General features: G+C 38.0%; 1 protein-coding gene across 5 annotated transcripts in view; it reads right to left on the minus strand.

Moving 5' to 3' along the window:
• The window catches only part of pkp4 (plakophilin 4), an 86,809-nt gene that overhangs the window by 59,482 nt on the left and 12,820 nt on the right, over positions 1-14,507 (minus strand). For 4 of the 5 annotated variants that reach the window (XM_032567071.1, XM_032567067.1, XM_032567070.1 and 1 more), the window contains exons 1-2: positions 14,192-14,316; positions 5,275-5,408 (exon numbers count right to left, since the gene is read on the minus strand). In XM_032567071.1, coding sequence (XP_032422962.1) covers positions 5,275-5,408; positions 14,192-14,198 — 141 coding nt within the window. In that variant the 5' untranslated portion in view covers positions 14,199-14,316. Of the gene's footprint in view, positions 1-5,274; positions 5,409-14,191; positions 14,317-14,507 lie in introns of those variants that run through there. The other variant, XM_032567069.1, reaches the window with a different exon arrangement.

Here is a 14,507-nt window from a genome sequence, read left to right on the forward strand (position 1 = left end):
GACTATATAGCTGGCTGTGAGCTCTCAGTACAAAAGCTTGCATCTCTGATTATGCAGGGTACTTGACTCTCAATGGAACGTGAAACTTACAGAAAGATACCATGAAAGCTAAAGCGCATCACTGGGTTTTAGACCCCAAAAAATCCATACGACTTTTTTTTTTCATTTTTTGAGGAAGGTCAAGAAAACAGTGGCTGCATATATTATAGTAGTATGGCTTTGCAGTAGAGGAATATGGGTGCAAAAGGGTCTGACTGCAGTCTGAAAATAACTTCTACAGCAAAACATGATGAAGACAACTCTTGGACTCTGACTGGGTAGAATTTTATTCCAGATAAGAAGGAAAAACATTTCTACCACAACGTCCGGCAACCTGTCCACTCAGTTTCCAGACTTTTGGCTGTCAGAGAAAGGTGCTTTTTGAGAAAGATTAGGACCATCAAATTCCAGACAAGTTAAATAGCAAAGGTTTTTACTTTAAACTGTGCAATATCATGAGCATTACCATGACGTGTACAAGGTTTACAAAATGAATATTAAGCAAATTGGCAACACTGCAGATGAACAAAACCAAGCTGCAGCGGAGCCAGCGTACACCATGCCCCTCAATACAGCGCTGTGTACGAAGTGACGCCATGTCACTTTTATGCAGAGAAGCGCTTGGACAGGAATGGTGATACTTCACAGGTTGATAGCTCTACCAACTTTCCCTATCTACATACAGTAGTTTCATAATGTTCAGATAATACTTTTAGTGTATTAATATTGGATTTCAACATCGGTCCAAATTTTCATATTTGTGCATCTCTAACAATTTCTTCTCTGTAATTTATAAAGTTAACCCGTGACAATAGCTCACTTTTTAAGTTAAGCTGGGCAATAATTATACAAAAATCCAAAATTACATTCTATTTAATAATGAAGCAGCAGGTTATCAAAGAAATTTATAATAAAAAATGTCTATACTTCAGATTTTTGTTTATGTATTCATATTCAGTCAATTTAATAAATGAAGGCTCACTTTGCACAGCCATTTATAGCTTTTTTATCCACGTTTCCCATTTTTGAGTGACTAGATTTGGCACCTTCTTCACACACAGAAAACAGATATGCCAACTATGTACCAGGTGGCGGTACATAGACCGCGAAAATTTATTTTCTGGTTCGTTCATATGGCTACACTTATGCTATGGATCAGTCACAACAGCAGCCAGCTGTGTTCCGTTGTTCTGTTGGATCAGCATGTTGTCAGAATAGCCTACATCCAGTAAGTATGCATGCATGCACATGCGCATAAAGATATTTGCAACATTTAGAGAAGCTGTCAGTTCAGCATACGCAACAAGATACGACAAAAATAAGTCAATAAATAGTTTTCAATGATAACTAGATGGATATACATGCACTATATGTATTTAAAGCAGGGCCTAGCAGTAGCCACAGTCAACTACAAAACACGGCCCGTATAACACGCTCTGTATAAAACATACCTCCCTGTTCCTTGATGATAGTCTGACTGGTTAACCGCCAAGTCATGCTGTCATACAGCTGTTAATAACAAAGTTTACGACGATCTAACTTCTACGTGATGATGTTATGTTGCTGATTAAATAAAAGCATATAGCAATGACAGTTTATATTTGTCGGACAAATATAGTCGTCAGTGTGTGTTACGCGTATGGCGATCTGATGACGTACTGATCTGACAGAACACCGTCTATCTGCGCCACCTGCATAAATACACCCAAGCACTTCAACCCTGTTTGCTCTAAACCAGTCACCACGCAGCAGTTCGGGGAGGAGAAAGGCTGTCGTACCTCATGCACCCCGCCAGTCATTTTAAGGATACCTATTGGTCCCTCGAAATACAATAAAACCCTGGATCAATCAATGACCAAATTTGAAAATTAGACGTTATGTTGCTAGCCCTCAGCATTCATTAACAACTCATAGGCGGAAGTGAGAGCGTTGTGCAATACAAATAATCACTCGGATGGAACATGGTGCACTAAACAGTAAAACAAAATTCAACAAAGCTTCGAGGCAGATAATTTGCCTTAATGAATTTTAATAATTAATTTTTACTGTCCTAAATCAAACAGCCAATAAAGAAAAGTCACAAACTAATAATATTTCCCTGCAGTCTATTTTCTCAGACATTCAGATATTGCATGCAAGAAGTCCTTTGTGCTTCAAACAGCAATGATGACTGCAGTTCAATAAATTGTGTAGCTTTAACATGCACTGACTAATCATAATAAACATTTAGTAGAACCATTACTCTGAAATTTAACTAATGTCCTTTGGTTGGAGAAGATAAATGTCCAAAGTTTATTATGTTACAAGAATGTAGTCTTTTTAGAAAATTCAATAACATTGTATTATCGCTAGTTGAAAAGAAGAAGCAGCTCTGTATGTGTAATATTTTCTCTTAAATTACTGTAGCAATAACATTTTCTAATAGCTAGATAACAAAAGTCTGTTACATATAACGTTACAACGGAGTTGCTGAGGAACTGTGTTAAGGAAGCATCTGGCATCTATAATACTGTAAATCGAACACAATTAAAGAATATCTTTGTAGAAACATTTGTGATCCAAAATATGCACATATGGGTCTTCCAAGGACAATGAAGACAATGTTTTGGACTGGCAACCAGAAAACTCTAAAAGTCAACAAACCTGACTTAATTACATCAGTTATGTCAGAAGGAATGGGCCAAATTACCAGCAAATATTTGTCACAAAACTGTAAGAGAAGATCAAAAACATTTGACCCAGGTCATTAAATGTAGAAAAACAAAGACAATTTGACCAAACTAAAAGATTTTTTGTAAACGTTTCAATTTCAAGAATGTTCAACAGGTCACAAAAAAGAATCTCACTCTCACAATTCTAAAATGTAGCTAACACAAATAATTCTAGTAAACCAAACTGACCTAAAGCACAACTTTAATATGATTTGACGTCTTTGAAAAATAATGTACATTTGTACACATTGTATGATAATACAATACAAATACAATATATTTGAATTGAACTACTGAAATAACTGGTTTATTTCAGTAGTTATTATATTACCATCTATTAAATGCACGTGTGTATATCATATGTTAAAAAACACAAACCAACAAGGATAAAGATAAAGATAATTTGAATGACAACAAATTAAATGCTTAGACAAGAAAGATGAGAGTCATAAAGACTGAATCCACATGGAATAGTCGTTCAAAATTAGTGTCTTTACAACCACAACTTTCACTACACAGCTTTAATTACACTTAAGACCAAAGAGATAGAAACTACCAGCTCCTTGATTATCCATAAGAGACCCCTAACAGCTGAATTAAGTTTCATTAGGACACTAAGTACTAAAGAAAGAGTTTTCAAAGTTAATTCTGAAACATAATGCAATCCATTAATGATTATGATGGAAAAATATGAGGTACTGAAAGGAAAAAAAAGTGCAGTGTTCAGCAAGAAATGCCCTGAATATTAAACATTTAAAATAGGCTTGCTTGAAATCATTGTGAATGTGTCTCCCATAACAAGGAAAGGAGACAGTGAAGACATGTACAAGCAAAGGAGCACTCTGTGAGAAGGAAATCATAGTATGCTGGTGAATCTATCCTTGTTTGGGCATCTTGGCAAACCTTGAGCAACTGTTACTACAACAGTTATTGAAACAGGACTTGGAAACAAAAAGAAAGAAAAGCAGACCAAAAAAAGGGATTGGTAAGGAAACTGCAGGGAAGGAATTTAACAGGCAAAAAGAAAGAGAAGAAAAAGGAACAACTGAACTAAAAAGATAGTCATTTTAAGCTTGTGCTCTTAAAACACACATGGCCTTTGGCAGAGCAGTCCTACATGTTTACATCAACAGAGCAATCCCTGGAAGGTCTCCTCAACAATCACAGGAAAACCATTAAGGCAGAGAGGAAAAACATTCTCACATTTGCCAAGAGTGACCTCTCACAAGCTTTCCTTTCTACTCACCCTTTTATTTTCCTGTCCAACTCCGCTCTGTCCGGAGAGCAGAGAACGATCATCTTACTGTCTCAACTGTTCCGATAGCAATTCTCTTTAAAGCATAGCTCCAACCAGTGAGTCAGACAGTCATTCAGAAAAGCAACAGTTCAGGCGGACTACTTGCTCTTCCTGCTTGCCTGGATGGATATCTGCTCGAACCGGACGAGCAACTGAGAAATACTCAAATACTCTAAGGAAGGACGTGACATGGACAGGTGCTCCCCCCTTCCCCTTCCTTGCTTGTGGAAACAATACCAACTTTCCAGCAGTAAGTCTACATGGGTCTTAAGGCTGAAAATAGATTATTGATTAAGTAAAACTTATTATACAGTATAGTTTAGGTGACTTTCAAAAAATTCATTTAAATAAGCACCAAACAATAGAAATAAAATGTAAAACAATGAACAAAAGTTTTTTTCTGGACAATATCCAGAGAGGAAATTTCAGGAACATAAAAGACTGCCTTAATTCCAGAAAGGAAAGGAAAGTGTGTGTGTCATGTGTGCATGTGTGTGCAAGACCAAGGGGAGTGTACATGAATCACAAAGAGTGAGACAGAAATGGAGCGAATCAGAGGTCACGTCCCTCCTCAAGCTCTGAAATGCTGCTACAGCTGAGCTTCCTGGTCATCCACTGATACAAGCCAGACCTCAGCCGCAGGGCGTAAACAAACAATATCCTGAGTCAAGCTGGGTCCACTTCAGATTTTTAGGAGAAACAAATTAATCTTAGATGAGTGCTATTGCAGGAATTTAAATAATCTGTGTAGTGTGTAGTGTGTGTGAAGGGTGGCAGAATCATGTGCAGGGGGGACTGCAGCAGTTCAAAAAATAAATGGCATTACATTATGTGGAAATATTAAAGTAGCATTTCAATAAATCATTCAAGTTAAAGTTTGGGCACAAATGGACATTATCACAAATTTAGCTAGAAAGCTAAAGGACAGTCAAGTCAGTGTTTGGAATGTCCATCAAACAGTCCCAATCTCACTCCCATAAAAACTGAAAATGGGTGTGTAAGCAAGTTTTCCTATAAACATCATGTAGTTGCTGTAAGTCATAGTGAAACATTACCTATAAATTAGCAGAGGAAAATGCACATTATAAAATGTGAGTCACTAGACAGTATAACATCCAATAAATGCCACGGTACACTAATGATTCATAGTGTGAGATACTTTCTCATAAGAGATCAAACATGACTCAAACAGACTGTAAGGATAGCTTAAAGAGAAAAAACCCACACCTGTTCTTTGACAGAGGCCAGGATGTTATTGGCCGTGTTGTCGGTCTCCATTTTGCGGCCAGCTGAACTGTCACGGATGGTCAGCAGAAGCCCCTCCTCCGTCACTGGGCTCTGCTCAGGAGCTGGCATTCCTCCTGAACAGACATACATAAACACACAATGCTGTGGTCAATGCAGGCACTCCGCTCCGAAGCTTCTACACAGAACAGAATGTGTGCAAGCCTGTGCAAACACACTTCCCTCATAAATTTGACTTAAAACCAACCCATCCCTGTTATACACTGGCAAGTGATGCTGAGAGTTGACCATTAGTGGTCACACACCATACCAATGCATACACAAACATACACCCACGCATGCCATATGGCCTGACGAGAGGAGGACTGTCAGTGTTTTATGTCTCCGACATTGCAAATCAGTGCCATATGGCTATCAAACAGCATACAACTTAAACACTGATTGATAGGGAATAAGAATCACACAACAAATGCAACACAAATGATGAAAAATGCGCTTAGCTGAGGCTATTCTAGCATGTGTATAGTAGAGGTAATGATGTGCATGTTTGCACATTGATGCAGTGGAGAGGTTGCAGAACTTGAGCAAGAGTAAAAACAGCAAAAGCAAGGAGATCAGGTGTTCCTTTCTTGGCTCTCTATCTTCCAGTCGAGGGAAGCAGAATGAATAGTGATGGTCTCATTAGTCCACCATCAACTGCTTACAGAGACAGTCCAGAAATCCCTGCTTCAGGTAAATCCAGATTTATTAGAAGCACCAAGACAGACAAAAATCAAATGAGATGAATCTATCAACACAGAAGCTACTGTAGCATGTCCAATTACTGTTATTGACAAGCAATGTAGCACATAAAAGATCTCCAGACACTCAGAGGAAATGTGACTCCTTAGGTATTCTGGGAGCCTGTCATCTAAAACAGCCTGGGTTATTCAAGGTGTGTGGGGTGTCCGGGGTCAGGTGCCAGCCCGGCTCTAGAGTGACAGATTGATGTTGTGCTACTGCTGAGTGGTTTAGTCCATGGAGAATATGTCTGTATCCCATAGGGCTGAAACGATTCCTCGAATGATTCGAGTACCTCAATTGTTAAAATTCCTCGAGGAAAATTTACCTGTGTCAAAGCTCCGTTGATTTTTGTTTTATTATTTAGCGCACCGTGTTCCAGCCGGAACATTTTTTGCATTGCGCGGAGCTCTCACTTTCGCCTCTGAGACAAAAGCTAAGTGTTAGCGGCATAATGTCCAATTTTCAAGTTCGGCCCGTTGGGATTTTATTGATTGATCATAATGCCCAGGTTTTCATCATTTGTAGGGGACCAATAGGCATCCTTAAAATGACTGGCGTGATGCCTGGAGTATGGCAGCCTTTCTCCTCCAGGAGCTGCTGGTTCAAAGCGAACAGCGGGAAGAGCGCTGCAGGAGTATTTATACAGATAAGCACATAGACTGAACACGGCGGGCGGCTGAGTAGTTGATGCTTACAGTATAAGTGTAGCTTTACGGACGAACCGCACAATAAATTTCATTTCATCCCGGTCTCAACAAATGGTGGCGGAAATCATATTGGCGGTACATGGCTGGTAGAGAAGGTGCTGTAAATATCCCGTATTGCTCCCCCCATTCTTACTTTCGTCCCCTGGTCCCCGAACTTACTTTCGTCTGTCCCCTGGTCTATTTCCTCCCCTCCACCCACATCTTACGTTCGTTCGCTCGCCTGGCCCCCACCCCCTCAAGTCTGTCCAGTGACGAGGTTCATAACTGGTGAGGCACTGACTTAATCATAATCATATTTACAAATATAGACCCCCTGCATGTTATTGTTTACATAAAGAAATTTCGCACATGAGGAAAACGCTGGAGGGCAAAAAGACTATTCCTTTGCATGTCATCCATAGCCGCGCTGCCGCGGCAGAATAACTCTGTTAACTCAATCAAACTTGGACATGTAAATATTATTAATTTCATACTGTGCTACAGCAAAGGGAAAAACCGTTAAAGTACAACTCGAAACCACTTCTTTCTTGTCCTCTGTATCAGCACAGCTACGTGCAGACTCGTTGCCATAGCAACTGACAATGACGCCACAAAAAAACACTCAAATATTTCCTACACAAAGAGCAGAGCATTCAGTCTGTTGCAGTAGTATGGTTTTAGGCTTAATGTTTATTTTGTGACTATTAATAAGTGACCGCTGTGGAAGTGGAGAAAACTATAAATATATCGCTGCACTTGACTTTACTGTATGGCTAGCTCGCTGTTACTGTCCCTTACTCTGCAGTTGTGGAGTCACAATGTCTGGGATCATGAGCGCTCCCTGCCATGAGGCAAGAGAACTGCCTGCCTCACCTCAAATCTGTTCTCTGCCGTTTATGATCACTCCTCAGTACACGAAACACGTTGTGCACACAGATGGTGACAAAAAATACTGTACATTATATACATACGCTAAATGATGGAAAATCAGTTCATACATTAAATGTTTTTTAGCCTTTTTATTGGGACATACGGACAGGAGGAGCATGCTCTCATAGAATGGCAGCCAGTGCAGTTAGCAAGAGGTTGCGCAAGCTCGCTGCTGCCTCACCGGCTTCAGGGCAAGGTGAGAATTCATCTATTAAACTGACTGAAGATGAATACATAAACTAAAATCTGGAACATAGACATTTTTTTATAAGTGTATTTGTGAGCTTGCCTCTTTATTATTAAATTGAATATAATTTCAGATTTTTGTATAACTTTTCTTCAGGTTAACTTAGAAAGTGAGCTATTATTGTTACAGGTTAGTTTTCTAAACTACAGAAAAGTAACTGTTTGGGATGCTCAAAAATGAAAAATTGGACTGATACTGATATCCAGTAACACCGGTATTATACCAAATTTATCAATATTTTATTTGATACATTGTTTTATCCGATTACTCGATTAATCGTAAGAATAATCGATAGATTACTTGATCACTAAAATATTAGTTTACAAAAGACCTAGTATCCGAGATCGCTTTGTTCATTCATAGTTTTGCGGCACCCAGAACCCTCCCATTTCCACTGCAGCTTTTGACTCAACAGACATAGTAATTCATTTCCAGAAAACTAAGCAAGGGGAAAAAACAGATAGGGCTGACCAAGAATAAAGTCAGCTTAGTTAAGGTGGACAATTTTTTTTCTTGAGTCAAACAGAAGGACAAAACACTTCACCAAACACTTCAAGAAAGGATAAAGTCTCCTTTTAGATGGCTCCATGTGTTTTGTGAAAGGTCCGATGCCGTAAGGGGGCAGAGGTCCAACCACGGGACCAATGGAATTATGCAGTGATAAAGTATGGTTTAATCGACCGGTCAGCCACAAGATTTAAAAGCATCAACAATACACAAAAACTATTTCCAACAAGAAGATTAGATATTAGGGGTGCACCGATTGCAGTTTTCTGGCCGATTGCAGATCTTTTAAAAAGCCTAACTTACCGATTCCGACCAATACCAGCTTTTTGTCTGAAATGTTGCCCAATTATCAAGAAGGTTGCTTAATTGGCAACAATGGGGTAACTATTGTTAACTGTAAATGTGCAGACATGACCTGGTCGGCCGGTTTGTCAGTCAAATCTTTCTCAAGTGAGAAAAGAAAAGCACAGTGGTTGAATTTTAGACCTTTGCCGAGGTTGATAACATCGGTGGATAAGATCGGCTTCACATGTAAAAAATCGGCCGATCGCCAATCTCCCAAAATTAAGGTGCATAAATTGGTGCACCCCTGTTAGATATATAATTTAAATATCTCAAATTTAAAAAAAAAAATTTTTTAATGTAATTACTGAAATAAACTTTTAGATGTCATTCTAATTGACTGAGCTGTACCTGTACTGTTTTAGCTGTCAGCTCAAAGCCAGAATAACAATAAATAGAAAGTATAGACACTATGTTATCTTAGCAGCTTTGTGAAATTGTAGCTTTACATGGAATCACTTGGATTATGTTGTGTGTTCTTGTTTTAAATCTTCATAATAATACTGTTAACATATCCTAAGCGCCCATGGTTAATGGTGGATGAGCACAGTCATGGCTAAGGCTATTTATATCACCAGAAAAAATAACTATTACCAGCCATTCTGTAAATACATGAAGCCTAAATACAAATAGAACAAAACAAAAAGAATGAAGAGTGGATATATCCAGAAGGCACTATTAAGCAAAGAAAAAGAAAGTGTGACTAAGCCTACCTCTAATATTTCCGATTTTATCAGAATTTCAATAATGGTGGCCCCTTAGTTTCAGCCTCTTGGTTTCTTCAAAATGGAAATGAAAACAAAAATGTGACTGCCAGACTACCAGAGTCTGACAGACCCAGCACACTTGTTCTGCAACATTTTTCTTCGCAGTTCACCCCTAACACAGAGGGGACAAAACCTTACTGAAAACACTTCCACAGTTCACGCAGTAAACACGAGAGATAGAAGTAGGTAAGGAGTTGCGGAAGTGAGTCCAGTCTGTTCAGGTTTCAAGGATGTCATTAGATTAATGTCTCTGGATCACCGTGTGCATTTCTCAGAGTAAACATCACCTCATTCTGGTCAAAACATCACAGCTACTTCTTCTAACAAAGCAACAAACTAACACTGAAGGCAAAGACAACTGAAAATGATAAGCTAATTTTTATTCAGTGACATATTTGTAACTTTAGTCAATGAGGTATAAAAGCATCGAGTTCACAGATACTATTTGTAGTCAGATTTAAATCTCCCCTTTTATAGTAAAATAATCCTCTGTCTCTCAAGTCTCCTAAGAAAAGTCTTAGTCTGACCCCACCCTAACTAGCTGAATCACATGATCTGATGTGCTGACCTCAGACTTGGCCACTCCCCTGAGCTCCTTATACAACCACTTTTTCCTACAAAACTGTCTTCCAATCTAGAAGAAATGTAGCAGATGTTAGCAAGAGAAAAAGAAGTATAGCAGTACAAAACCGTTTGTAGAACATGTAAAATCTTGCTATAATCAGTGTAAAAGATGGAGCTCTGAAAGTCTAAATTCTCCCACAGACACTCACATTTAACAACAAATCTGACAATCATTATGTTCCAACTGTGTCTTGCATCAATATTTTCACAGAGCACTTTGACATACAACATAAATTGTACTACAGGTCATGTTTGCATGCACACATGCAAACATGAAACATTACCTTTAAGGAGAAAAGGAGGGAACGAGTTTAGATGCAATACCAAAACAGAGCTATTGCAACATGAAGCAGGTCAGTGTGCACATTTCACCCCAGGCAAATCTCGGCCAGAGCCGAACACTTAGGTGAATGACAGATTTATTGTTCCAAAGCGTGAAAAACTGCTCTCTTTCAAGGTGAAAGTACAGTCAAGGTAAACTGAAAGTACACTGTGTTGCATGTTAGAATCCAAAACATTTTGGCTCTAAAGATGTTGAAGTTATATCATCAGAAGCATCTAAACTACTATAACACTGTCATTTATAAAATTATAGCCTAACTGCATAAGCAGTAGAGAAAAATCTGAATACCTTATCATGTGACAGCACAAAAAACCCTCATTGCCAGCAATAAGAGGAGAAACCCTCTGAATTACCTAATCAGGCCTCTACAGTGGTATTGAGGAAGTCTGGCTGACTCTTCTTTTTTCAATGTTGCTTAATTTCATTGAGGTCTGTGAGTCTTTTTTATAAGGAGAACGCTTTAAAAATCTGTACACGCCATATTAATCAGGTGGAGGTGTGCAGTTTGGGGAAAAGATCATTTGCATTGCAGCATATTTTTAGTCATTCATTTAGTCAGTTTTGTTTAGATTTTGGCTCAGATTTTCAAACTTACATCCATGACCATTTTCATGCAAAGTCTCAGTTACTGAATGGTTCTATATCTGTTGCTGGAAAACAATTATACAGAAGAGTTCAAGGTTGACTCAGTTACTGTAAGACATTATGGCTCTACATAAAGCTAAAAAAATAATGACTCAAGGCAAGAAGCCTTAACTTGATGCTGTATTTAATTCACATGCCTGCATCCTGTCCAGCAGGCACTATGCTTTACAGGAGGAGTTATATTACATGGTCATGTTTATATTAAGTGTAACGCAGAAAGACAGAAGAGGAGAAAAAAAATCAGAAAACAGAAAGCAGATTTGGGATAACATCAAACAAGGAAACAAGGAAAGTGATCGTACTCTACATTACAACTGCATAAACTTGAAATCACTTTTTTTATGTAGACATAAATGAGCTTTAGCATTAGACCAGAGATGCAGCATCCTTAAACATTATGCACAAAGTTAAGTACTACTTAATAATTTTTTTACATCAGAATTTACCTTCAAACACATCTGGTTTTAAAAGAAATACTTTCACAACTTAGACAAGAACAACACATTTTGTGCGCTCTGTGTACCTGTTGAACACAAAGACTGCAATAAGACTCCTTATCCCAAAACAATAAAAGTAAGAACCTGTAAGAAGCAGCTGCATACATAATTATATCCCTATGGAATTTAGGTTTTATATATATGAAATACTATTTGATAGGTCTGCAAACTAAGAGCAACAAGACAATTTGTATGCAGTTTTTGTCAAATATGGTCCTACCAATTATATCCTTTCCGATAGCAAGAAGCAGAAACCACAGTGAGATTAGGCTATACCAGTTTCCTTTAAATGGTTTAACCAAAATCCACACTTTTGCATTAAAGAGTATACATGTATGTGGGAGAAGTGAAGATGGCGGCCCACTGACACTTGTAATTCAGACTGAGTAATCCTGAGGTCTGCAAAGTATGGGATAAACTGCTCACACTCAGGTGTGCAAAGCCTGTGGAGAGGTACCAAGAGGGCTCAAAGCCGTATCTATTACAGGGGTTTCTAGATAGCACAGAAATATGGGTCACTTCTGTGAGGAGAAACATTTAGTTCAGGATTTTTACTGCAAAAGCAAAGTAGCTCATACTGATTTACAGACTGAAGACTGCTGCAAGTACAGAAGTTTACAAACATATACAGTGGTTGGACAATGAAGTTAATGGCAGAAATACTCCCAATTCTAAGACGTTACTTTTAAAAGTCCGAAAAGGAAAACTAAATGGATTTTTAAACTATCCATTTATAAACTCTCACTTTGTGTCTTCTCTATGTCTCTGTCAAAGAAATGAGGCTCTGTCAGCTGAAGACGTACAGTTCCCCAAGTTAAATCAATTACTCCTATTATCTTTCAACGTGGAAGATTTGTCTTAAAGAACATGACTGACAGTGAAAAACTGACTTTCAGCACAGATAAAAACATGCTTGTTCAAAACAAATTGCACACGTACAGCTGAAAAGTTGATTGAGAAATCTATGCTAGGAATCAATTTTAAAATTGCAACTTGAAGAGGGAAACTCCCTAAATATATTTTTTATGCTAAAAATTGTTGTTAAAGTGATTCTTACATTATATAATTTTCAAATATAAAAAAGTTCATATTTCTACCAGTGATGCTAAAAAATAGCTTCTCTACAACAAAATTTTAGATTCTACAACAAATCAGTTGTGATGTATCTGTAGTGGAGGTGGCAAAATATCTGGGCAGTTAACATTCAGTGAGTCAAGTGGATTTTTATTGTTGTTGGAAATGTGACATTTTCAAGTAATCCCAGAAATAAAAAATCTGTAATGTCTTAAACTAAATTTCCAAATGTTTAAGCGGTTTCTTCCACAACTAATCTTTATCCAGCGAGGTCTAGCTAACTGGTAAATATGTTACTGATTATTACAAAGGAAAAATACACAGCATTTTAAACATAAAAACCAAAATATTACTGTATTTAAGTAAAGGCACTCTGAGAAATTGGCTGTGGATCAGAAGTGAATGATTTTTAGCTCTGTCACTTCTGAACGGTTTGGTTAGAAACTTCAACTCTGATTAGTTTTCCAAAAAGGCAACTGTACTAAGGCTGCACAACATAAAAAAAATCTTGCAATAGGGATAATATGGCAAATATGTTGATGATGATATCAGGTATGATATATCCCATTTTTGAACATTTTTGAAATTTTGAGAAAGATTTTTGGCATTTAGTTGTGGTATATTTAGTTGTACCAGTCTCTTTGGCTGACTGTTGAGTTTACTCTAACCTTAAATGAGAAGATGAAATGATTTTAGAGTATACTAAGCCTCAAACCTTAAACACCCTAAACTATAGGGGTGTATTAAGGAATGTACTGTAATTAAATTGAGAAAAAAAGAAAATAGGCTGTATAAAAACAAGAATTTGACTTTGCCTTTAAATAAGACAGATGCTTTTAAGACTGACTAATCAGCCTTATGTGCAATCAAAAGAATAGTTGGGAGAAATATAGTACTTACTATCAGCAGCTACAACAGCTTCCCTAAAGACCTACAGCACATAATCACTCCTTGCAAAACAGTGTATTGATTTCCCTGATAAAACGAACAACTTTAGTCCCAAACAAGTTCACCAGGTTGAACTTTAGCCCGTTTTAACCAGTAAACCAAACAAATTCACAAAAGGAACATTCCAAGGAGTATAGTTTTCAGGCAAAACACTAAAAAACTCAAACAATTTTGGCAATCCTATGCTGAGCACTTCCAAATAGAAAGCAAGGAAGCCCTGAAAAAAGCAGCAAGCCACAGATTACTGTAGCTTTTTGTGAGCAACAAACCTACACAAAATTCCTCTCAGAAGGATGATAATTTTTCAAAGCACATGGTGAAATTGCTAGCAAAAAATACAAGCAAACAAGCAAAAACCAACCTATGCCTGACACACCCAAAAACAAAAGGAATGCTGAGACTTGAAACAGTTTCAGCTGTACACACAATCACTCCATCAATGATTACCCAGTGAAAGCCCCATAAGCCAATGAGGATGATAAAGTCTCCTTTAAACAGAAACATACCTGTCATTCTGTTGGTCTACCAATGGCGAGACACACGAGCCTGTGTGGACGAGCGACAACGTTCCAACATCTTCACCTCTTACTCAATAAAGAGAGGAGGCAAAATGATTCCACAAGATGCTGCACCAAAGCCTACCCTACACATTGAGCCTCACGCCCACAAGTGTTGCAATAACCTGAGGTCTATTTGAGCATGTGTCCACAGGGTAGGGCCTGCCCCTGACTAGCAGGAAACACAGTCACTCATACAGTATTAGAGTGCTCTAAAGAAGTATTTACATCCTTACAGACTTTTACTGTTTCTGTGTTTAATTAT

The sequence above is a fragment of the Xiphophorus hellerii genome, chromosome 7 (genome assembly GCF_003331165.1).
Source record: "Xiphophorus hellerii strain 12219 chromosome 7, Xiphophorus_hellerii-4.1, whole genome shotgun sequence".
In the NCBI taxonomy this organism is placed as follows: Eukaryota; Metazoa; Chordata; class Actinopteri; order Cyprinodontiformes; family Poeciliidae; genus Xiphophorus; species Xiphophorus hellerii.